Source organism: Mus caroli, unplaced genomic scaffold, assembly GCF_978045245.1.
Source record: "Mus caroli unplaced genomic scaffold, Mus_caroli_1 scaffold_4, whole genome shotgun sequence".
NCBI lineage: Eukaryota > Metazoa > Chordata > Mammalia > Rodentia > Muridae > Mus > Mus caroli.
Window position 1 is genome coordinate 144,888,198 of NW_028227259.1, and position 25,398 is coordinate 144,913,595.

Consider the following 25,398-nt stretch of genomic DNA (forward strand, 5'->3'; position numbering starts at 1 on the left):
GAAGTCCCGCCCTCGCTTCCAATGCGAGGCTCCGCCCCGGGAAACTTTGGCTGAGGCGCGAAGGTATGGATGGTCCCCGGCGAATGAGATCTGGCTGCGGGACAGACGCTGGAGGTCGGGAGTGGGGTGCCGGGGAAAATCTGGGGAGAGGAGGGGTAGAAGGACTAGAGAGCAGCTTCAAACCCACCAGGAAAACTGGGGTTCTGGGTAGACCTGAGGTCGGGAAGACCAGGGAAACTACAAAAAGTAGGGAGCAGAAATGAGAGGGAGAGGGGACCTGGGCTGTAAACTGATGCATGGGCATTTTGCAGCCTGTCTGTACCGGCCACAGCCCCTGGGAGAGGAGGCTAGGGAACGGCATTTGAAAAGTGCCCCCTGCAGGCAGGTTCTGGGCTCTGCACTCCATGTGCATTGTCTCCAACCCCTGCAAAAGTTGACCTCAATTCAGACCAAATGTTGCCCGCATCCCAAACCCTAGCACTTCAAAGTTTCCTGACATGCATCCGATTTACCACCTATCACAGCTACCAGGACACCCTTGTTTGCTTCTAGGCTCTGCCATTTGACCTTGGAACATTAGTTTTCTCCTCAGAAAAGAAGAAAGTCTTAAATTCTGTTCTTAGTCTTTCTAAGTAGCCAGCTTTGAGAACAAGGTTGACTGGAGCTGGGGTGTTAGACTCCTGTGAAATCCTTGCCCCACATGCTTGAGAACCTGAGTTCGAGGCTCAGAACCCACATAAACAACCAGGGTGGCATGCACCTCTAACCACTTCAGTGCCAGGAAGCAGAGAGAGCTTGGTCCCCAGAGCAGTTTGGCCAGCTAGTCTCACTGAATCCATGAGCTACAGGCTCCAGTGAAAGACCCTGTCTCATTCATGTGTGTGCATGTGTGTGTGTGTATGTGTGTGTGTGTGTGTAGACAGACAGAGATGGTGTTGTTGTATTTCGATTTCCAGCACCCATATAAGGTGGCTGGCAACTGCCTGTAACTCCAGCTTCAGGGGAACCCATCATCTTCTTCTGGCTTCCGAGGGTAACCACATGAATTTGTACATACAGAGACAACCAACCACATACATACATACATACATACATACATACATGCAGAAAAGCAAAATCTTTGAAAAATAAGGTATGGGCTGCTCCTGGAGAGGAAAGACCAAGATCAGGTTCCCAGCACCCGAATGGTGGCTCACAACCATCTTTAACTCTAGTTCCAAGGGAGCCAATGCCCTCTTCTGACCTCCTTGGCTGTCCTGGAACTCACTCAGTAGACCAGGCTGGCCTCAGATTCAGAGATCTGTCTGTCTCTGCCTCCCTAGTACTAGGATTAAAGGCGTGCACCACCATGCCTGACTCTAAATCTTTTTTATATGAAAAAAAGTAAAGCAGAGAGCAATTGAGGAAGGCACCCAATGTCAACTGTGGTCTCCATGCATAGGCAGGGACACACACATGCACCTGTACACACATCACACACAAATAAGGCTAATCAACTATCTATAGCTGTAGACTCAGTGTTAGACCAGTGTCAGCCAGTAAATGAGAAATATTCCCCAGCCCCAGTTAACCTTGTTTGTAAGACTTACCCCCACTTACTAAGCCCAGCAACTGTGTGACATAAGATATTTCCATTGCAGAGGGGAAACAGTATGGGGACTCTATGTTTGAAGCAATGCCAATCAACAGAGCCATAGCCACACCCATTCTTCCGGATTCCAATCTTATGTCCTCACCACTCATTTCACTGAGACAAGGAGCTGAGCATGCTGGTGCACGCCTGTCATTCTACACTCAGGTGGTTGAGGCGGGAAGATTGTGAGTTTAACTCCAGACTGGAGAACATGGCACAACTCTGTCTCGTTTAAAATCCTTGCAAAACAAATCACTCATCTGTATGGAATGTGAGGACGTTTGTCATTACTCACTACATGAAAACGATTTACATAGTTTGCATGTAAAGAGGATGTCTGTAAGTTACAGGCAAATTCGCCATTTCAAAGAAGTGATTTCATCATACTTTAATCCCAGTATCCATGGAAGGGTAAGGTATCCTGGTATCTGTGGATATGAAAGATATCCTGTGGATATCCTGTGGCTATGAAAGACAGCTGTATACAGCTGGTGCTTAATAAGAGATGGCTGACTTTGCTGAGTCAGAAAGCCAGAGGCTCAAGCATAGGCAAGTCAGAACACAGGCCAATGCTAAGCCCACTTCTCCTGACTTACCTCAGCACCGGGCCCAAGCTTCCAGGTCCCTTTTCTTCCTCTTTCTTCTTATTCTTTTTTTAGAAATTAACTTATATTGTGCATGTATAGGGTTGTTGGATTTTTTTTCTTTTGAGAACGTATAGGGTTTTAAAAATATTTATTTTTTATGTTCATTGCTGTTTTGCCTACATGTATGTTTGTGTAAGGGGCCATATCCCCAGGAGCTGGAGTTACAGACAGCTGCAAGCCAACATGTGGTTGCTGGGAATTGAACTTGGTGCACCTGGAGGAGCAGCCAGTGCTCTTAACCACTGAGCCATCTCTCCAGCTGGAATACAAAAGTTTTGTTAACATTTATACTATATGTGTGCCTGGTACCCAAAGATGCCAGAAGAGGGCATCAGAACTGGAGTTAGACAGTTGTGAGCCACCATGTGGATGCTAGAAATGGAACCACAGTCCTCTGCAAGAGCAGCTAGTCCTCCTAACCACTGCCATCTCTCCAGCCCTTGTTCAAGTTCCTTTTCTTATACACTGCAGCCTCTTAGGAGAGTCCAAGTTTCTGGATACTGCCTGTACTGGCTAGTTTTGTGTCAACTTGACACAGCTGGAGTTATCACAGAGAAAGGAGCTTCAGTTGAGGAAATGTCTCCATGAGGTCCAACTGTAAGGCATTTCCTCAATTAGTGATCAAGGGGGAAAGGCCCCTTGTGGGTGGGACCATCTCTGGGCTGGTAGTCTTGGGTTCTATAAGAGAGCAGGCTGAGCAAGCCAGAGGAAGCAAGCCAGTAAAGAACATCCCTCCATGGCCTCTGCATCAGCTCCTGCTTCCTGACCTGCTTGAGTTCCAGTCCTGACTTCTTTCAGTGATGAACAGCAATGTGGAAATGTAAGCTGAATAAACCCTTTCCTCCCCAACTTGCTTCTTGGTCATGATGTTTCTGCAGGAATAGAAACCCTGACTAAGACACTGCCTGAGCCAGTTGAGGCCTAGGAAACAATAAAATAAGACACTTTGTCTGGGGGCTGGAGAGATGGCTCAGTCCTGGGAGTATGGCTCAGTGGTAGAGCTCCTGCCTAGAATCCCCCAGTGAGAGGTTGGGGGTGTGGCTCAGTGGTAGAGCCCCTGCCTAGAATACCCCTGTGAGAGGCTGGGGTGTGGTTCAATGGGAGAACACTAGCCTAGCATGCTCAAGGCTTTGAGTTCTTTCCCCAGCACTGTAAATAAATACATACATACATAAATACATAAAAATATAAATGAAAGGGGGACCTCAAAGGCACATTTGTACATGCCCTGCTAAGCCACAGAGTGTATCCTGTGACTGTGTACTTAGCAGGCCATACCATCCACCTCTCCCAGAATGTATCTCCCTCCCACCTGGCCACAACAGAACACATAAGATGCATACTCTAACAGACTACAGACCAATCAAACCACATTTTCCCATCCTCTTAACAGGACCCGGGAGAGCATGAGCACCTCCAGGCTTTATACCCTTGTGCTAGTGCTACAGCCTCAGCGAGTTCTCCTGGGCATGAAGAAGAGGGGCTTTGGTGCTGGCCGCTGGAATGGCTTCGGGGGCAAGGTGCAGGAAGGAGAGACCATTGAGGATGGGGCTAAGAGGTGAGAAAAAGGGAAGTCTGACCACAGAGCCAGCATAGCTGGGGATGAAGCCCAAGAGAATAGGAAATATACCCTTAAGACTGGCAGATGCTATGTAGACCACGCTGGCCTTGAACTCACGGAGATCTACTTGCCTTTACTTCCAGAGGGCTGGGATTAAAGGCCTAGGCCACCATACCTGGCTTTTAAATTTTCTTTAAGGGTCTGGGTGTTTTTTTTTTTTTAATAATGCATTGGTGCTTTGCCCACGTGAATGTCTGTATAAGGGTCCTAGATCCACTGGAACTAGAATTACAGACAGTGTGAACTGCCATGTGGGTGCTGGGAATTGAACCCCAGTCCTCTGGGAGAGCAGCCAGTGCTCTCAACTGCTAAACCACCTCTCTAGCCTCCTTAAAGGGTCTTTCTGCATATTCCAGGTGCCCTTTAATTATGTAGCCCAGGTTGGTTTCAAACCCCAAATTTTCCTGCTCCAACCTCCTAAGTGTTGGGATTACAGGTGTGTAATCCCATGTCTGAATTTATGAAGTTCAAGTCATTTCTCGACTCGTTATAGCAATGCCTCTGCATGATGTCCTCCTGGAATACGCAGGTCACAAGTCCTGGGGCTGCTGTCCCGTGCCCCTGTCCCTTGCAAGCATGGACGCCATGTTCATGAGCTTGCTAATGCCCACGTCCTTCCTTACCTGTCCAGAGAGCTGCTGGAAGAAAGTGGTCTGAGCGTGGATACACTGCACAAGGCAGGCCACATCTCGTTTGAATTTGTGGGCTCTCCTGAGCTGATGGACGTGCATATCTTCTCGACTGACCACGTGCACGGGACGCCCACAGAGAGTGAAGGTGAGCCATGGGCAGGGAAGGATGGATACCCAGACTCACTTGCCTGCCTAGGAAAAAGGAACCAACCCTTGCCAAGTATAGGCACCAAGCCTTTCTATCTTTGCTTTGCGTCTGAACCAGGGGCAGGCAGGCAAAGCAGACTTGTAGCCAATTTCTTTCTTTTCTTTTTTTTAAAAGATTTATTTTTTTTTTATTATATTTAAGCACACTGTAGCTGTCTTCAGACACTCCAGAAGAGGGTGTCAGATCTCATTACAGATGGTTGTGAACCACCATGTGGTTGCTGGGATTTGAACTCAGGACCTCTGGAAGAGCAGTCAGTGCTCTTAACCACTGAGCCATCTCTCCAGCCCCAGTACATTCCTTTATTTCACAGAATATGGAAATGAGTCAAATATTGGTACGTGCATTTTTATCCCAACACCTGAGAGGAAGAGGCGGGGTATCACTGTGAGCTCAAAGCCAACCTGATCTACATTGTGAGTCCTTGTTTCAAAAATATGAAGAGCCAGGTGGCAGGGGTGCATGCCTTTAATCCCAGCACTTGGGAAACAGAGCTAAGTGATCTTAATTTGAGGCCAGCCTGGTCTACAGCATGAGTTCTAGGACAGTCAGGGCTACACAGAGAACCCGTGTCTTGGGAAGAAAAAAAAAAGGAGGAGGAGGAAGGGGAGGAAGAGGAGGAGTGGCAGCAGCTGCTGGGGTGCGGTTTGGTTGACAGGAGGTCTGGTTAGCAAGCACAAAGACCTGAGTTCCATCCCCAGGAGTGGCATGAACCATGTGGTGTTTCATGTCTCAATCCCAACACAGGAGATTAGGTCTCAGAAAGTCTCACAAACAACTAAGTGAATAACCAGGTATGTTGAGGCTCATCCACAATCCCAGCCCTGAGGCAGAAAAACTGAATCAGAGGGAATACTGGGATACAGAATGGGTTCTAGGCTAGCCTGAGCTACATAAAAGAACCCTGTCAAGACCAAGAGATGGTCATGAGCTATAAAATTACACCAAGCTCCTTTCTCAGATACGTCAGCTATAGCAGTGCACACTGATAATCCCAGCACCAAGGAAGCTGAGGCAGAAAGATTGCCTTGAATTCAGGACTAACATGGGCACCCTACTCAATGCTAGATCATTCAGAGCTCCAAAGACAAGTCCCTGTATCCAAGAAATTAAAGCAGGCATGGTGGTGTCCCATACCTGTAAACCCAGCAACCAGGAATCTGAGGCAGGAGGATTGCCACTCACTCCATACCAGCCTGGGCTACAGTGTAGCCATTCTATCCCAAACAGCTCCAGAGGATGAGGAGACAAAGGCTCAGAGCTAAGAGCACTTGCTCTTGCAGAGGACCTAGTGCTTTTTAGCCATCCCCAAAGCGCTGCTCACACCAGTCCACAACACAGGTCCAGGGGATCTGATGCCCTCTTCTGGTGTCTATAGGAACTGCATGCATGCTGTATCCAGGCAAAACATCCGTACATATAATTTTTACAAAATTTTAAAGAGGGGATAATATTAGAAAGCTGGTTCTGCAGTTAAGATCATAAACTGCTCTTCCAGAGAACCCACATTTGATCCCCAGCACCTACATCAGGTGGCACCCACATCACAAATGATTAACACCAGCTTCAGGGGGATCCAATGTCTTTGGCCTCTATGGGCCTATACACCAACACAATAACATACATGTAGTTAAAAATAATATTAAACCTGTAAACTCTTTCTTTTGATAAATAACAACCACCACCAAAAATGTCCAAACAACTGGAGAGAGATTTGAACACTTAAGAGCACTCGCTGGTCTTCCAAAGGACCCACGTTCAGTCTCCAGCACCTGCACTAGTCAGTGTGCGACCGGCTCTGACGCCAGCTCCTCTTCTGGTCTCCTCTAGTACCCACACACTTATGACAGTCATCCACAAAGACATATTCAGATACAGAACAGGACTCTGCATTCAAGGCCACCCAGGGCTGAGAGAGACCATGTCTCAAACAAAACAAAATCTCCAAACAGGTATTCACAGGGACCCAGGGGTAATCCCTCTCAGGTCAGCTGAAATCTATGTTCTTCCTCTTCCCCGTCCCCCCAACCCAGAAATGCGCCCTCAGTGGTTCCAACTGGACCAGATCCCCTTTGCCGACATGTGGCCGGATGACAGCTACTGGTTCCCACTCCTGCTTCAGAAGAAGAAGTTCTGTGGGCACTTCAAGTTCCAGGATCAGGACACGATCCTCAGTTACTCGCTGCGAGAGGTGGACTCATTCTAATACAGAAGTCTGGCTGGTTCTGGCCACTCAGGATGCTACACAGCCGCAAGCTGTCGGACCAAGGGCACAAGCAGGGGCTGGTATTTTCTGTTTGCGAGGGGTTGGGGTTGAAATGTGAAATGTTACCAATACACCACTGTTTGAATTCTTCGTCCCCACATACTGGTCCTATTTTAGAAGGTTGTGGCACCTTTAAGAGCCAGAGCCCTGCTGGTGGAACCGAGTCATTGGGGGTCGGAGTATGGAGGATGGGCCTTGCTTTATAGGTGAGCACCGCTTACTGTCTGCTCACACTCTGGCTACTATGTCAGATCTTCCACGATGGACTGTGTCCCCAGATGGATGAGCTGAAATAAACCGTTGCTCCTCTAAGCTGCTGTGTGACTACAGCGTCAAGAAGTGGTCCAGGTGGCTGGATAGAGGAGAGATCCTGCCGGGTACCCAGACAGCCAATTCTTGTCCCGCTACCCCAAACAGGGTGGACAGACACCAAAGATGAGGTAAGGACTCCTTTCATGCAGGAGTGGCAGTCTAAATGGAAAAGGAGATCTGAAGTGCTTAGTGGGAGCAGGATGCCAGACAAGAGCAGGCACCTGAAGAAGAACTGTGGAGAGTAGAATGCCACTGAGAGAAGCTAGAGCCACAGGTCTCTGGAAGCAGCTGGGACGGTGGTGTCTCAGAGCAAGACAAGTATTCCTTTGCAGGTGACTGGGCTCCCACTAGGGGCTGGTCTGCTGAAAGGCTGTGCCCAGGGAGTTATATAGACAGACACAGGTGAGGCCTCCTAGGCTGAGGCTTGTGAGCAAAGATAACCAATCAGGAGAGCTTGCAAAACCTGATGGAGACAACCTGGGTTGGGTTCCCAGCCAGATCACGGCCATCAGGGCTGTATTCCCCGCTTGCTCATTCCCCACGTTACTATGATGGCTGTAGTGAAGCAGGCACTCCCCTGATGTGAGGGGCAGCAGAGCCAGGACTTCCAGGCCACACTTAGACAGGGACCTCACAATGTGAGTGGGATCAGTGGAAAACAAGCTATCCTGCTTCATGTTGCATCCTAACTACTTCACAGAAAACATTTCTCCCACAGGAAGAGGGAGCCTTTAAGGAAAGCCCAAAAGGAGGGCTGGAAAATGGGGCAGCAGTTCTGCTCTTGCAGAAGACCAGAGTTCAGTTCCTAGCACCCATAGCAGGCAGCTCATAACCATCTGCACCTCCAGCTCCAGAAGCTGGCGCCCTCTGCTGGCCTCCACAGGCACCAGCACCCACACACACATACATACACACACACATATATATGTATATGTGTATATATATACATATATAATATATAATTTATAATATACGTACACTCACATATTATGTCATGATCCAAAGCCAAATACACTCTTAGGTTGAAACTCACTAAACCTAAAGGGGCCGAGACGTAAGTGCTGAGAGAGAGGCATTGCTGCAGCCCCTTGTCTTGGATTCGTTTTTAATTAGGTTCACAGGGCCGGGGTGACGTGCATGTGAGTAGAGTTACCAGGGAGGACAGATGGCAGTTCCCCTGGAGCTGAAATTATAGGACCTTTGGAGCAACCTGGTGTGGGTACTAAAATTGAGAACTAAGAAACTAAGAACAGGAAGTACTCTTAGCTGCTGAGCCATCTCTGCAGCCCTCACCACGACATCAATTTTAACTGTCAACTTGACATACTTTAGAATCCCCTGGGAAGAGCATCTTAGAGAGGGACTGTCTACATCAGGATGGCCTGTGGACATGTCTTGGGGATCATCTTGATTACGTTAACCGACGTAGGAAGGCCTGCCCACTATGAGCGGCATGATTCCCTAACAAGGGAACCCTGAACATGAGAGTGGAGAAACCAAGCCGAGCCCTGGAGAGCACATTTTGATCTATTCTCTGCTTAACTCCGGATGCATTGTGCCCAGCTGGCTCAAACTCTCACACAGGATGACTCCCTACTCCCGCAAGGTGACAGACCTAGGAGTTAAACCCTCTCCCACTGTATTTCTTCTGTGGAGAAATTTCATCATAGCAATAGGAAATGAACTCAACTGATCTGGCTCCAAAGACCAAAGAAATAATTCTGCTAAGGCCAGTGAGTTTTCTGGGGTTCCTTACAGGAGTGTAGCTTAGCTCACAGGAGAAGGAATTCCTCATACAAGGCCCACAGCATGGGTGAGAACTGGAGATACAGTCCTCAAGTTCTGTATTATGCGGAGCACTCAACAAGTCAGTCTCCTCCCTCAGCAACTGACACTTCCGGCACCACCTCAGGGAGGGATCTTGTGTACTGTGTACTTTTTGGATTTCTGAGACTTGTAAACTTAACCGATTTTCTGAGTCTGAGAAGCCTCCCTCCAGCAGGAAGCTATGCTTCTATATTCAGGAAGCCACCATTACAACACTCCCCCCACAGGGACCACCAGGGTAGGGGCAGCTGCCCATCCCAACTTAAGACTCAGTTTCCAAGACACATCTGATGGTGTTCATGGGGTTATGGAGAGAAACTGCAGCGTGGAGACCATCTGTAAACACTTCCAGTTTATTGGGTGTGGCAGTAACTGATCCCTGCAGTCCATAAAGTGCTTCATTCATCGAGCCGAATCCCATAGCACCAGCTTGACTCCCTTAGCCCAGAGTCCGTCCGCACAGCAGTGTCCCAGAGCCCCACTGCCCTGTCTAGCTTCTTCAGCCAGGGTGGCTAACACCAAGTAGGGAGCACCAAAAAAACCCCTTCCCTTCACTCCCACTCCGATGGCCCCAGGACTGTCCAGTTAAGGCTACCGCTGGGCCCCACTCGGCCCAGGGAAAAGGACAAGCAGGCGGGAGACCCGGTGCCTCTTGTGCTTCTCTGTCTTTCTGGCAGCCCCAAGCACGGCTGGGGCACAACACAGGCTCAGACAGCACGATACCCAAAAGGGTAGGGGGACCCTTGGTTCCTCTGAACCCTAGGAGTGGAACCTCAAGTTTGGAGTCAGGCACCCACAGCCCAGTCAGGGAAAGACTATGTGAGAAAAGGCAGGCTCTATTGCAGGCTTGGGGGCCCCAAAGCACTAGAGCACAGAGGCAAGTGAGCGGGCTGGTAAAGGAAACAGCTCACATCCAGGTGGAGTCTGTGGCCTGACAGCCTGAGGCCTGGGCACCCAAGAGGGATGCCCACCTCCAGTGCTTCCCCACAACCCCTCCTCACTCCCACCCTCCAAACCCAACACAAAAAGACCCTGAGCCTTCATCCACTGTGGACCTTGACAGGCCCTGGACCAGAGCTCCAAGGATCGCACTGGAGTGAAAGATGTCCTCCAAAGCTCCAAGCACTGCACACTCACCTCCCCCCTGCGTCAGACCTCCGCCTGGCTTCAAACGCTCCTCCCAGAATGTCTGCAGGCCCAAGACTAGAGTCACGGCCCACCCTCAGAGACTGACTAGCTCTTTGCCAGGCCACAGGGCAGGCCAGTCCTCCCATCCCTTTGCTGCTAGGTGAACCCCTAGGCTCCCCTAGACACCACTTACTGGGTACAAAAGGCCCTTAACACTGCGGGCACCGGGCACAATCCAGTCCAAAGCACCCTAATTTCCCACTACCGACCTGATCAACAGGCCAAGGGGCAGACTGGGGGCACAAAGACCTCCTACAACAGGAACAGGGAGACACAAAGACCGCCGGCAGCCCACAGGCAGCTCAGGGGAACGGCTGCTGCCTGGAGGGAATCAGCCAGGAACACACTGTTTGCAAAGAGGTTTTAGTGAGGCCACCAGGAGCTCTGTCGTGGGCCTTGCCACTAGTGGGGACACACGCCATCCTCCTGAGGGGAGCGCGGTGGCGTCAACACACTGTGAGGTCCAGCGAAGAGGCAGCTTAGCTTCGGCTTCAGGTCATTCCACACCTTGCTCATCTACAAGAGAAGAAGAAAGGGAGGTGAGGTGGGTGGCCACAACCTGGTCCGTGACAAGCCGGTTCCCGTTCCTTATCACCTGGTGGCAAGAACATGAGGGCCCTCACACCACACTGCTGAGCATCTGAAAGGGAAGACAAACGACCCCATTCTCTCAATGTTGGTCCATCTTCCAGAGGCAGAGAGAGCAAGGGAGTACAAGTTCTAGGCTAGCCTGGGTTACGTAGTGAGACCTAAAAATCAAAACCAGAGCTGGGATATAGCTTGGGATTAGACTTAGTTTACCAAACCCACATGAGACCCCAAGTATGATCCTCAGCACCCCGCACAAATAGGTAAGAAATGTAGTAACTGCTGTATCACAGAGGATGACCTTGAACTCCGACCCTCCTGAGTCCTGGGATTACAGATGAGCACCACTACAGCTGGCATATGTGGTACTGGGGATAGAACCCTGGGCTTTGTGCGTACTCGGCAAGCTCTCTACCCATGGAACAGGTTTACTGGCCTGGATGCCGTGAAAGCTACTGGGCAGCCATCATGTACCCCCTCCCAAAAAACCCACAAGTCAATGCCTACCTCTGTCTCCTGAAGAGAAGGGCCAGCTGTAATGAGCCCAGCTTCTACCCATCACCCATCACAGCACCCGGGTCAGCTGCTAAGCAGTGACGGCTCTATGGGTCTGTAACCACAACACCCAGGCCAACATTTGAAAACTAGTGCATTTGTACCTTCATGCCACTTCTCAGACCTTGGCACTACACAAGACAAGAGATCCCACGGGCTAAGGGAGTAGCTCGGCAGGCAGAACGCCTGCCTGGCCTGCATGACGCCCTGGGTTTGGATCCCCAGCCCCACTTGAGTCAGCTGTGTGACATGTGCTTAGCATCCCAGCACTTGGGAAGCTAAGGCAGGGTATCAAATTCACGGTCTGCCGGGCAGTGGTGGTGCACATCTTTAATCCCAGCACTTGGGAGGCTGAGGCAGGTGGATTTCTGAGTTCCAGGCCAGCCTGGTCTACAGAGTGAGTTCCAGGACAGCCAGGGCTACACAGAGAAACCCTGTCTCAAAAAAAAACCAAAACAAAACATAAAAATAAAAAATAAAAAAATTCACTGGCTGGTCTTCAAGATGGCTTGGCAGGTAAAGATGCTTGCTGCCAACTCTTATCACCTAAATTCAGTCCCTGTAACTCACATAGAGGAGACAAGCAAATGTCCTCTTGGAGGAGATGGGGTTCCCATAGCCAGCAGGGGACACCAGAGTCACTTGGAAAACCAAGGAAGTACAGCTAAGGAAGATGGGTGTGGGTGTGGGTACACGGGGCTAGGACAGCAGATGTTACCACATTAGACTCCAGATCCTAATCAGAGTGACCCGTCTTGCCACCAGTTAGTCACATGCCAGGCGGAAACCAAGCAGTCTGTCCCTCTCAAGGCTGGATAGTGTTTTCCTTTTTTAAAAATTTATTTTTATTTTATGTGCACTGTTGTTTTGTTTACATGTATGTATGTGTGAAGATGTCAAAACGCTAGAGCTACAGTTATAGTCAGTGGTAAGCTGCCATGCAGGAGCTGGGAATTGAACCTAAGGCCTCCAGCAGCCAGTGCTCTTAACCGCTGAGCCATCTCACCAGGTTGGATAGCCGTTTCTAGACCCGCAGAATCCTGACAGGGTAAGGACAGACACACAACTCCTGCTGGCTCTGAGAAGCCAGATTCATGGTAAACCCAGCCATGTGAAGTGAAAATCTAGGCGAGCGGAGGAGATGGCTTGTGGGTAATGTGACTGTGCTGTAAATCCGAAGACTAGAGCTCAGATGGCCAGCACCCAAGTCAATGTTAAGTGGATAGAGGGAGACGAATATCCCTGGGCAAGCTGGATAGCTAGCCTAGCGGAATCAGTGAGTTCTGGCCTCAGGGTGACTGCAACTCTGCCTCAATATGGGGTAAGGAATGATCCAGGAAGACTACCACATCAACTCACAACCTCCACAGACACACAAATATATTCTCTTGCACATGCATATGTGCCCATACACGTGCAAACATTTACACACACATACACATACAACACATATGCATATAAAAATTACAAAAAAAAAGGGGGGGTGAAAAGAAAATGGCTGAGAGTATAGAAGTACACACACCTTTAATCCCAGCACTCAGGAAGCAGAGGCAGGCGGATCCTGAGCAGCCAGGTCTATTACATAGTGAGATCTTGTCTCAAAGTGGGTGGGATGCACTAGAAGTTACAGGGTTACACCAGGGTTTGGGTCCTGGCACCCGCATGGCAACTCACAACTATCTGTATATACCTCCAGTTCCAGAGGAATCTGATACTTTCTTCTGGCCCCTGTGGACTCCTGCAGACGGTGACACCCATAAACTCACACATACTCATAAATAATGAATAAATAACTTTTAAAGGTTTAAAACCGGGACTTAGCTATTGAGGAGTTGATAACTGAGGAGAGGAAGTGCAGCTCTCTGTAAACATCCACCACCGCGGAAGTAGTGCCCCCCTCCCGCCCCAGAACTACCTTTACTCTTCACAATGAACTCCAATGAATAATAACTGTTATGCCAGTTGGGGGCAGACATTAGTTTTATATCTCCTACCTGCCCCCCCCCCCAAATCATACATAAAAAAAAATCACACATGGTCTCTGAAGCGCTACCTCAGTTCCTGCTGGCAAGACTGAGCAAGGGTGGAAGACCCTGCACATGGTAAGCATCCCGGGGCCTCCCAAGACTCAGTCCTGATTCTCCCCACCCCCGCCCTGCTCCTACCCTCTCCCATTCCAGCAGCCACACCTAGAGGCGGCTAAGCTGTGTTCCCAGCTATACTGACTGCCACCATCCGCTCCTCTCAGCTGTGGGCCTGGAGTCTCCAGGCTTTTCCTGACTCCTGAGTTCTCCTAAAAGAATGAACTTCCTGAAGTCTCTCTGGTCCCACTCACAAGTCTTCACCGTCACTGTTCTGGCCACACAAGAGGCTGGAGAACTAGGAACTGTTCAGGCCAATGGGTATCAGCTCCATTCTGGAGGTCACTGGCTACAGGCGACTGGCCAGGCACCTGAACACAGGCTGGCATTAGTAACAGTGGGGGCAGGGGTGGCTCACCTCCTTGTGCCCTTGGATCTGGGAGTTCACAAAGGCCCCCAGGATGTGCGAGGTGAGAGGCAGGTAGACGTGGACGAGCTGTGTCTCCTGGTGCAGGCAGTACAGGGAGAAGTAGTTTCGGAGTTCCATAGTCTGGATCACGTTCTCCTGCTGCAAGCAGAGAGCCAATCTGTGCACAGGCCCCTCAGATGTGGTACAGATCATCTGCTTTGAGCTCGGGCGCTGGCTCCTGTCCTCACATACTCAGGAGTGAGCACCAAGCAAATACAAGGCCAGGGAAACAGCACTGAGCCCCTGGGACAGATCCCATCTCTCCCACACCGCAACCCTGATCTGGATCCCCACAATTCTGAGCTCAGAGCAACTCCAGATGCCACTCCACCTGCAGCCCACAGCTGCTCCCCGATACCTGCCTGCTGCTCACCTCCACGATTCGTGACTCCAGCTGCTCCACAGACTCGGGCTCTCGGCCATGCGCTGCACTCATCATCTGCCTCTTCATCAGGCCGTACTTGTGCAGTGCCCTCTGGTGTTTATGAAGCACGCCCTTCTCGTGCCGCTCACACAGGTCCTTCAGGAAGAGAGAGGGGCACACTCACCTACTGCAGCAAACCCGAAAGGGACCCAGAGCCTGGAGGACCGGACACCTTCTCACAGCTCCACCTCCCATCTTAAAGGACAGAGTATGCCAAGGGGAGAGCAGAGGCAGTAAGAAGGGTTCACACTGACAGGCACTGAGCCATCAGGGCCCTTGGGAGGACTGGCTTTTCCTATTCAGAAAGAGCAAAGAGTCGGAAAAGAGCAAGATGGCTTCATGGGTAAAGGCACTTGCTGCCAAGCCTGACGATCTGAGTTTGAGTTCTAGGACCCACAAGGTGGAAAGCAAGAACTGACTCCTGCAAGTTGTTCTCTGACCTCAAAGTGCGCATGCACACACACACACACACACACACACACACACACACACACACACACATTAGTGTAATTAAGAGAGACAAACGGTTACATACACACTCTGATTCAGAGCTGAGCCCCACGCAGATCCTATCTGGCTCAGGTTAATCTGTGCACTACCCCAGGCCCCAAAGGAGAATGAATCACCCTTTAAAAAAGGGATTTGTATAGTCTAGGGCTCTGAGGCAGCCCCAAACCCCACACTACTAATACTACCCAACTTCAGAGAGCCGACGTCTCACTGGTGGTAAGACTGTGTGCCCAAGAAAGAAACAATATTGTCATCAATTGGTGGGGCCCTTCAACCCCAAACAGGAACTTCACAGGAGGCCAGGTACAGTGGTGCATGTTGGAAACGCAAGGCCCTGAACAGTAGACGCCACATCACCAGCTCAGTCACCAGAGCCAACTTCCAAATCCTTCCCTGTAAGCTCTGGGCTGGCTCTCTGGAGCCCTCAACCCATGAGAAGCAGCAAAGCCCCTGTGTGAGGCTTTACAGTCACTTCCAGAGAACCTGACAGTCACAGATACTCATGTACCTTGGTTCCTACCACACACTGCAATCCTCTATCTCCCCTTCCACTTGGGAGCTTCCTGGGGTGCTAGCGGGAGTCCTGAGTCAGCCTAGGAGACCTCCAGGCAGGCAGCTCCCTCAGGTCGGATGTGCCCATCCCCACCTTGAAGCAGAGAGAGCAGCTGGGACGACTCCCGTGGCCTCCTCATGAGGTCAGATCTGCTAACACTCCCTCGTGGAGGAAGCGAGGCATAGGATCTCCACAAGATTAAGGAAAAGGTACAGACTGAATGGGGAGAAAGACCACACTTTAGGTTACAGCCACCTGTGGGCCACCCTTGTTCCTGGGATCAGTCCCAGTAACCTCACCAGCTGATGTAAGTGGAATCCCCTCTGGTCTACCAGTGCCTAATCTCCAGGAACAGTTTCTTTACAGTCTCCCCAGGAAAGTCAAACAGATCCCATGACAGTCAGCCCTGACCTGCAGCCAATCCCAAGGTCACCATCAGATAGACATGTTGGTGACTCACTTTGTAGGACTGCAGCAAATCCAAGAAGAGGTTCAGCTTCTCCACCACATCATTCTCCTCCTTCTTACCCTAGGAACAAGGATGAGTTAAGCAACATGCAGCACCCAGGACCCAGCGCCCCCTGGAGACCTCACTCCCCCAACCACAACCTGGCAGCTCTCCTCCTCGAGCCACCAGCCCAGCTTCAGGAGGGCCCAGTTTCACTGAGAGCCCTGCAGGTGAAGGCAGAGATGTTCTCAAACCTGGAGGTTATGAGGGCAGGGCAGCAGCGTCTCCACTGCTAAGTCTCCTTTAGGCTTCCCACAGGCAGTGTCTCACAGGCACAACAGAGGCACGGCTCACGCGAGCCCCAGCTGCTCTGCCCAACACTTACCAACTTCTCTTTGAAGCTAGGTGTGTCCAAAGGGGAAACAGATGGAGGAAGGATGCTGGGAGAGAGGTGCTTTAACAATAGGGAAAGAGGTCTAGAAAGGGGACATGGGGAGACCAGAGAGGCACAGAGGACCTGATGTGGGAGGTGTGAGAGGAGGTGAACTCAGACATTCTGGTACTTCCAGGTAGCACAGGATAAAGGAAGGGCCACACTGGAAGCCAAAGCAGGAACGGATGGGATGGAGGCTACAGGCTCAGGACTTTCTGCACAGGCAACACAACAGCTGACATGTAGACAGACACACAGACAGCCCGGTTAGCACATCTGGAGATGAAAGGAAAGCCCAGTGCTGAAACTCATACACTGCACCCTGGAGACGAGGAGGAGCAACCGCGGCCCAGACACCGCCTGGCCTCCATCATCCACGCCACTGAAGCACTCTGCCCATGCATGTACTCATGTCCCAGCCAACACATGCCCAAGGCTCTAGGACTCCAGCTCCAGCCAAGAAATCTATGCTCACCCAACAGCCGGACACCGACTTGTGCACGAAGACTCATGTAGGAGGAGGAGGAGGCAGAAGACTGACAGAAAATGAAGACATTTTCATGGAAACACGGGAACTGGATAAGTCGGGCGTGGTCATCTCAGGGGGACTCTGTAATGTCCCCTTAAGCTTCAGTCCACTAAATCATGAGGTTCTCAGGTAATTCAATCCCACGCCTGCAGCCAGTTCAATACTAAGTAACAAGTTCCCAGAAAAGAACAGGGGAGCTAAAGGTTTTCCACACAAGGAGAGAAGCTTGGAGAGAAGGCTCTGACAGCAAAGTGCTTACCATGCAAACGGGAGGGCCTGAGCTCGGATTCCCAGCACTCCCATAAAGGGTGAGGCACCATGTTTAATACAACCCCTTGAGCTGGGGAGATGAAAGTGGGACAAACCTAGGAGCTTGAGGGTTTGGAGGCGATCTGGTCTAACTCCATTGGAGCAACCCAGGTTCAGTGACACACCCTATCCCAAAACAAAAATAAGCAGAACAGAAAACAAAACAAAACAACAACAAAAACCAAGATGGAGCCAGGTGTGGTGAGCTCAAAAGGCAGAGGCAGAAGGATCTGTCAGTTCCAGTCTAGTCAGAGATAGACAGTGGGGCCCTGTCCCAATAAATAAGTTAATTAATTACATGTATACCTTTACAAAATGGAGATGGCTCAGAAGTTAAGAGCACTGGTTGCTCTTCCACAGGACCTGGGTTCAATCCCCAGCACCCACGTGGCAGCTCACAACGAATTGTAACTTCAGTCCTATGGGATCCATTGCCCTCTTTTGGCCTCTGCAGATACTAGGCATACACGTGGTTCACAGACACACAGCAGACAAAACATCCACACATATAAAGTAACTTTTAAAGTTAAAAAAAGAGTGAGCTGAAGGCAAGCATACAAAGCATCGGGCTTCTGCACAAATGCACACACATGCACACACACAGAGTAATTATACGAAAGGACGGGAGACACCACCTAGCCTAGTCATCCTGCCCTAGATGACAGACAGGCTGGGGCTGCTTCCCTGCTACAGGAAGGAAGGAATGAGATTCTGGTTGTCCTGCCTGGATCACTGGCCATCCCATCCCATCCCATCCCATCCCATCCCATCTGTGTGTATGAGATCCTGACAATTCAAGCACATGCCTTTAAAAAACACAAAGCACAGGGAAGCTGGAGCAACTGACTGCTCAACAGGTAAGAGCACTTGCTGGGCAAGCATAAGGACCTGAGTTCAGATTCCAATGCCCATGTAAAGCTAGGGTGGTCACCTACACAACTGTAACCAGATGCTGCAAGGCAGAGGCCAGCGGGCCTTGTTTGCCACATGCCTAGCTCAGGTTCAGTGAGAGACCCTGGTTCAAGGGAATGAAGATGAAGTAAGCCTCCCAACACTCTTTTCTGACCTCTGCACACATACACACACACACACCAACCTGGCCATGTTGGTGCACACTTGGGAGACCGAGGTAGGAGGAGCACAAGTTCAAGGCCAAGCTTAGCTACAAAGTGAGTAAGTAGCAAGCCAGCTTCAGGAACAAAATGAGAACTCACCCCATCACCCCAAATCTAAGATCCTAAACTAAGCAAAGCAAACTTCCATTAACTTCAACATAGAGACTGGGAGAAATATCCAGGAAGCATCCCCCTACGTTAAGTTCCAATAGAGAAGTAAAAACCGTCAAAGAAACACAGGGTTGGGAGGAGCCTTAAGCTACTCATTCGCCATCTGGCACTCCAGACAGACCAGCTTCAAAATGGAGGCCCAGGCAGCTGAAGCAGGAAGTCCTGGGGAACTGTCTTAGTCAGGGTTTCTACTCCTGCACAGACATCATGGCTAAGAAGCAAGCCGGGAGGAAAGGGTGTATGCAGCTTACACTTCCACACTGCTGTTCATCACTAAAGGAAGTCAGGACTGGAACTTAAGCAGGTCAGGAAGCAGGAACTGATGCAGAGACCATGGAGAGATGCTTCAAACTGGCTTGCTTTCCCTGGCTTGCTCAACTTGCTTTCTTCTTTCTTTTTCTTTTTTCTTTTTTTTTTTTTTTTTTTGGTTTTTTTAGAGACAGGGTTTCTCTGTGTAGCCCTGGCTGTCCCAGGGCTCAGTTTGTAGACCAGGCTGGCCTCAAACTCAGAAATCCACCTGCCTCTGCCTCCCGAGTGCTGGGATTAAAGGCGTGCGCCACCACACCTGGCTCAGCTTGCTTTCTTTTTTCTTTTTTTTTTTTTTTAGGTTTATTTATTTATTATATGTAAGTACACTATAGCTGTCCTCAGATACTCCAGAAGAGGGCATCAGATTTTGTTACGGATGGTTGTGAGCCACCATGTGGTTGCTGGGATTTGAACTCGGGACCTTTGGAAGAGCAGTTGGCACTCTTAACCACTGAGCCATCTCGCCAGACCCCTCAGCTTGCTTTCTTATAGAATCCAAGACTACCAGCCCAGGGATGGCACCACTCACAATGGGCCCTCACCCCTAGATCACTAATTGAGAAAATGTCCCACAGTGGATCTCATGGAGGCATTTCCTCACCTGAAGCTCCTTTCTCTGTGATAACTCCAGCCTGTGTCAAGTTGACACACAAAACCAGCCAGTACAGGAACCTACAGAGATATTCATCCTGTGCTGTGCAGAACCCAGCACCTGGACTGAGGCTTCCTGCTAACCCAGCACCTGGACTGAGGCTTCCTGCTGAGTAGAGAGAAGCCTGTCCAGTCTCTGTGACAAACAGCTTTATGTATGTTTCTTGAGACCACACTTGCGGGACAGTTACACTGATAAAAGCAAGCAGCCTGGGGCAGGTAAGAAGGTTCAGAAGGTTAGGGCATTCACCCACAAAGCTGACGACCCCAGTTCCATGGCCACGGCCCACAGGAGTGGAAGAAGAGAACTGACCTCACAAGCCGTTCTCGGGCTTCCACAACCACATGTCATGGCACATGCACACACGCACATTTGTACACTTAAAAAAAGAAAATAGTCAGCAAGGGCATGGTGCTCCAGGTGTTAACACCAGCATCTGAAGGGGGAAGGCAGGAGGAAAAGAAAGAAAATAGTTGTGGCCAGTGAAGTGACTCAGCGGTTAAAAGCACCTTCTGTGTGAGCAAGCCTGGCAGCCTGATTCAACTCCCAAACCACATAAAAATCCTGAAACCAGAAACAGGAAAAACTCAGGAGCTCTGAGGCTGCAGGAACCCTGCTTCAACAAGGGGAGGAGAGCGGCTCTGCAAAGCTGTCCTCTGACCTCCACACGTGCACACACACAAATTCAAACAGATGCAAGTTGCATTGATGACCTAGTTCCACCCTCTTACATATGATCAGTGGGGAAGCTCAGGTTCAAAGACCAAAGTTGCCGCAGCAAAGCCATGGCATACACACTACAAAACACACCAAGCCCTGACACCTCAAGCCTTGATCTTCTCTGCCTTAGAAAGGGGCAGTGAGAGTGGGAAGGAATGACCTAAGCCTGAGTAAGAGGCTGAGAGGGCTCGCTGACAGAAGCAGTTGCTGCTCTTGCAGAGCACCCAAGTCCAGTCCCAGCACCCACAGAAGGTGGCTCTAAATCTACTGAGATTGCAGCTTCATAGGATCTGACGAAGGATTCTGCCTTCCATGGGCATGTGCATGCATGTGCATGTACACATATACACACATACACATACATACACATACACACACATACATACACATACACACATACACACCCATACATATACACACATACACACACACACACAGACACACACATATACACACACACACAGACACACATATACACACAAACACACACATGAACTCAGAAATCTGCCTGCCTCTGCCTCCCAAGTGCTGGGATTAAAGGTGTGACCACCACTACTTGACTAAGATTATTTCTCTAATTAATTAACAAGGAAGAAGATAGCAACGATGCCAGTTGGAAAGACGGCAGAGTGTAAGCACTGCCCTTGGAAGGATGAGGAGCCAAGTCCACACCGCAGAATCCACGTGAGAGTTCAGGGTCCAGAGGCTCTCGCTTGTCCTCCCAGTGCTGGGAGGAGACAAGAGCATCTCTGGGGCCTGCTTGATGATTAGCCAGTCTAGCCTAACTGGTAACTCCAGGACAATGAGTAACCCTGTCTCAAAGGATGTGGATGGCATCTTTAAGGATAGCATGTGAAGTCGTCTTGATACATGTGAACACATACATGTGAACCTATACATACATGAACCAACACACATGCATTGCACGTACATTAGAAAAACATAGGTATAGTTCTAAAGGGAGCACACTGGCTCTGGGAGCAGAAGTGGAAACAAATCAGGGACTTTCCACACAAGCAAAGCAGTCAAAATCCTTCTTCCACAGAAACCTCACAACACCTGAGCTTCCGTCCTCTAGTAAGAAAAGTCCCCAGGTCCCCAGCAGGTGGATCACTCCAGACACATAACTTGAAAGAAACCTCCATCCTGGGCAGGGGCAGAGCCTCAACAAGAATACCAGCTTCTTTAAGACCACAGCTGGAGTGGCATCCCAGACCAGCTTCTTTAAGACCACAGCTGGAGTGGCATCCCAGACCAGCTTCTTTAAGACCACAGCTGGAGTGGCATCCCAGACCAGCTTCTTTAAGACCACAGCTGGAGTGGCATCCCAGACCAGCTTCTTTAAGACCACAGCTGGAGTGGCATCCCAGACCAGCTTCTTTAAGACCACAGCTGGAGCGGCATCCCAGACAGGTAGTGCTACTCAACAAGAACACCAGCTTCTTTAAGACCACAGCTGGAGTGGCATCCCAGACAGGTAGTGCTACTCAACAAGAACACCAGCTTCTTTAAGACCACAGCTGGAGCGGCATCCCAGACCAGCTTCTTTAAGACCACAGCTGGAGTGGTATCCCAGACCAGCTTCTTTAAGACCACAGCTGGAGTGGCATCCCAGACCAGCTTCTTTAAGACCACAGCTGGAGTGGCATCCCAGACAGGTAGTGCTACTCAGAAGACTGATGCAGGGGGATTCTAAATTCAAGGCAAAACCTGTCTCAACAACAATGGCAACAAAAGAAAAGAGGGAAAGGGAAAGAGAGGGCTGGGGAAGTGGGCAGCTCAGTGCTAGAGCATGTCTCTAACATGTGCAGGGCCCCAGGTTTGTTCCGCACAACAACAATAAATTTAAAACTAAGCACAGCTCCTGCACACACAGCACAGCACTCCTCATAGAAAGGAGGAAGTCTCCAGGTACTGAGGGCTTAGTTATTATTCCAAAGAGTTAAGTCACTGGTTGCCAAGCACAAGCTGGCACAATGGGAAATAGGTGGTTCATCCAGAACCAAACTGAAGTGCAAGACTAGAGTGCCAAGGTCCAATCTACTTAACCTCAGCAACGCCAGGGCTGCGGACAAGGACCCAATCTGTTTCTGTCACTAGTGGCCTTCTCAGAAGCATAAATGGCTCAGGGGCAGACACCCAGAACAGATGGGCGCAGACAGTCTCCATGCAGAGATGGAAGATCGTCGACACAGAGATAAGGACTTCAAAGCCAGGCTCCCCAAAAGGTGCTCCAGCACGCAGGACAAGAGGCCCATGGAGAAGGCACACACTCACCTGCTGTGCAGCTTTGTCCGCCAGCAGTGCGAACTCCACGGAGAGGCCCTTGAGCGCTTGCTTCAGGGAGCCCCATGTGCTGAGGTGCAGAGCAGCCCAGGAGGGCAGAGGGGTGGTGTCGGAGCCCAAAGCACTGCAGAGACAGAACACACACTCACCTACCTGTCCCTTTCCTAGATGTGTGTACCCAGGAAGGTGAGAACTCCAGGGAGGGGTCTGAGAGTCTTGGAAAGTTTGGTAGGGATGTTTGGAAGTAGGTGAGAATCCAAGAAATCACTGCTACTGCCAAGACCCCAAGGCCCGTGTGCCCGGTATACAGGGGGCCTGCTATACCATTATAAAGAAAACTCAGTCTGACCCTGGCTGCTCTGGCCAAGGCAAACAAGCTATTTTATATTTGTGCTGGTTAATATTGCCAACATGGTGGGAGGGACGTGGAGGTGTGCCTGAGGAGGAAGAACCACAGATGAGGATAGCATCATCCCCTGGTCAGGGATGCAAGGCTGGATAAAAAGGAGAAAGCGAGCTGACCCCAGCCAGCATCCCTCTCTGCTTTCTGACTGTGGACGCACTGTGACCATCCACTTTACACTGCCGCCGTACCTTCCCCACCACGATGGACTGTGTTCGCTCAGTCTGTGAGCCAAAGTTAGCCTTTCTTTCCTTCCTTAAGTTGTAGCTGCAGGTGTTTTCTCAGTGTGACAGGCACCGAGAAGACTGTACTGGCAACTCTGGGAGGTGTGCAAGGACCCAGTGCTGTCTGACCCTGAAAACACTGCTTTCTCCTGTCCCGCGTGCTCCCATAACTGCTGACCTATGTTTCTCCTTCCTGCAGTGCAAAGGGTCAAGATGGTAGCCTGACCCCGCCCCCGACCTGATTAATGCCACAGTCCCTGCAGAGCCACATGCCTAAGCTCCTTTCCAAATATGAGAAGATCAGCAGCGTTGTCAATGGCCCGGGACGCAATCCGCTCGGCTCTGTCTCGAAGCTTGTAGAAGCTGTTGTAGACATTTCGAATCAGCTCCCGGCTCATGGCAAATTGAGTCTGGATGTCAGCTGGGAGGAAGTCCTGGGGAAAAGTGACAAGAAAAGAGACAGTGGCCTGCTGATTAGTCTCAGAGAGAGGACATCCTAAAACCTGTTTGCTCATCTGCTACAGCTGAACCCCGCTGCTAAGGTGTCCAACAGGGACAGGTGGTGGATAATGGCGTGATCCCCGCCACCCGACAGAGGCGTGGATCATCAAGGATTAGCACTACCATTCCTCGGCTTAAGAGGGGAAAGAATACCAAAATCAGAAAACTACCTTGGCCCTAGCAGCCAGCTTACAGTTCATGAACTCATCTCCCACGCACTGGGCCGCCTCCTTGAGCTTGTGCTGAACATCCTGAAAGAGGAAAGAGACAGCTTCACCCTCTCCTGCCAGCAACGACACCCAAGCTGAGAACAAGCGAGCTCCTTAGAGGTCCAACTGACACAGGAGCTATGCCCAGTGATGCTTGCCTGTGATCTCAGCACTGGGGAGTTCCAAGTCACTCTGGGCTACACAACAAGACCCTGTCTCAAGAAGGTGAGGCTGTAGAGATGGTTCAGAATCGCCTTGCAACACAAGCATGAGGTCTGATTCAGACCCCGGAACCCACACAAAAAGCCAGGCGCAGCCGGGCGTGGTGGCGCACGCCTTTAATCCCAGCACTCGGGAGGCAGAGGCAGGCGGATTTCTGAGTTCGAGGCCAGCCTGGTCTACAAAGTGAGTGCCAGGACAGTCAGGGCTACACAGAGAAACCCTGTTTCGAAAAACCAAAAAAAAAAAAAAAAAAAAAAAAGCCAGGCGCTGCGTCATATGCCTGTAACCCAGCACTGGGGAATGGAGACAGGATAGCTGGGGCTTTCTGGCTGCCAGCATAACTCCAGGTTCAGTGGGCAACCAACCCTGGCTCAAAGAGGTAAGGCAGAGAGTCACAGAGCAAGATACCAGATGTCCTCCTTCAGCCTCCTTACACACACACAGCCATCCACATCGGCATCCACACCACACACAAACACCACAGGCATGTGCATGTGTGAGTACACACACACATGAAACACTATTAAAAGAGAGAGAGGGAGACAGACAAATTCAAGCTTCCTCAGGAGTTTGGTGTGGTGGTGCATGCCTGCAATCCCAGAACTCAGGAGGTTGAAGCAGGGGGATTACTCCTAGTTTCAGTCCCTGTCTTAAAAACATAGAAACAGATGTAGTCCTTCTGGAGAGAAACTTGCTATTGTGCATGAACTGGTCCACCGGCCTTCCAGAATCCCTTGGCTGTCTCTCAGACTCATCTTCTGGGTTAAACTGTAAGAAAAGCTTGACAGAAAGACAGCAGCCCAGCAAGTTCCACCTGTGGAACAGAGCAAAGCCCCTCTCCAGAACCACAGTAGCATCTAAACAGGCCAGCATAGACCCCAGAGACAGACAGGAGACCTTCCACACTCCGTGCCGCAGTGGATGGGAAGAGAGCCTGCTTCCTGTGAACAGATCCTCAGGGTTAGGGATCTGTAAGAACACAGGAACGGCTGTGGGAAAGGAAAGGTAATGAGCACTCAGTCTCAGGCCAGGCACTAACATGTGGCCCTGCACAGAGGCCTCACTGGCAAAGCTAAGCCTTCGATTTGAAGAGTCACCTGGGAAACACAGAAACACATAATGGGCAGCCAAGTCTCTGTGGAAGCGTGTAAAGAACATTTCTAATTCTCTTTTACCAAAAAGGGAAACTGAAGACCAGGGACATCACAGACACACCCCATCCATTCGGATAGACAGACATGAGAGCTTCCCACCATCATACAGAGGGCTGGATACCCTTGGCAGCTGACTCCTAGTCCTCTGCCTGGAGTACAGGTGACTTCCTGGTTCCACCCTCTTTCTGGAGCAGGAATT

General features: G+C 50.4%; 2 protein-coding genes across 4 annotated transcripts in view; one reads left to right on the plus strand and one right to left on the minus strand.

Moving 5' to 3' along the window:
- Positions 1 to 28: 28 nt before the first annotated feature.
- Positions 29 to 7,107, plus strand: Nudt1 (nudix hydrolase 1). Of its 3 annotated transcripts, XM_085836337.1 has the most exons (5): positions 40 to 63; positions 3,033 to 3,100; positions 3,674 to 3,838; positions 4,533 to 4,678; positions 6,775 to 7,107. In XM_085836337.1, exons 2-5 carry the CDS (start codon positions 3,081 to 3,083, stop codon positions 6,945 to 6,947), a joined length of 504 nt encoding a protein of 167 aa, XP_085692463.1. In that variant the 5' UTR covers positions 40 to 63; positions 3,033 to 3,080; the 3' UTR covers positions 6,948 to 7,107. The 3 variants fall into 3 exon arrangements, with proteins under 3 accessions (XP_021018543.1, XP_085692463.1, XP_029333827.1); XM_021162884.3 differs by lacking the exon at positions 3,033 to 3,100 and having other exon boundaries at positions 29 to 63; XM_029477967.2 differs by lacking the exon at positions 3,033 to 3,100 and having other exon boundaries at positions 56 to 114.
- A 2,376-nt stretch (positions 7,108 to 9,483) lies between these two features.
- Positions 9,484 to 25,398, minus strand: part of Snx8 (sorting nexin 8) — a 50,687-nt gene continuing 34,772 nt past the window's right edge. The window contains exons 5-11 of the mRNA XM_021162987.2: positions 23,785 to 23,865; positions 23,387 to 23,547; positions 22,478 to 22,610; positions 15,975 to 16,043; positions 14,401 to 14,547; positions 13,977 to 14,126; positions 9,484 to 10,850 (exon numbers count right to left, since the gene is read on the minus strand). Coding sequence (XP_021018646.1) covers positions 10,737 to 10,850; positions 13,977 to 14,126; positions 14,401 to 14,547; positions 15,975 to 16,043; positions 22,478 to 22,610; positions 23,387 to 23,547; positions 23,785 to 23,865 — 855 coding nt within the window. The 3' untranslated portion in view covers positions 9,484 to 10,736. The remainder of the gene's footprint in view (positions 10,851 to 13,976; positions 14,127 to 14,400; positions 14,548 to 15,974; positions 16,044 to 22,477; positions 22,611 to 23,386; positions 23,548 to 23,784; positions 23,866 to 25,398) is intronic.

Coding starts and splice junctions, on each gene's coding strand:
- Nudt1 (XM_085836337.1), top strand. CDS start 3,081: ATGAACAGCAATGTGGAAAT. Junction 3,101..3,673: donor ATGAACAGCAATGTGGAAAT/GTAAGCTGAATA, acceptor TCCTCTTAACAG/GACCCGGGAGAGCATGAGCA. Junction 4,679..6,774: donor GACGCCCACAGAGAGTGAAG/GTGAGCCATGGG, acceptor CCCCCAACCCAG/AAATGCGCCCTCAGTGGTTC.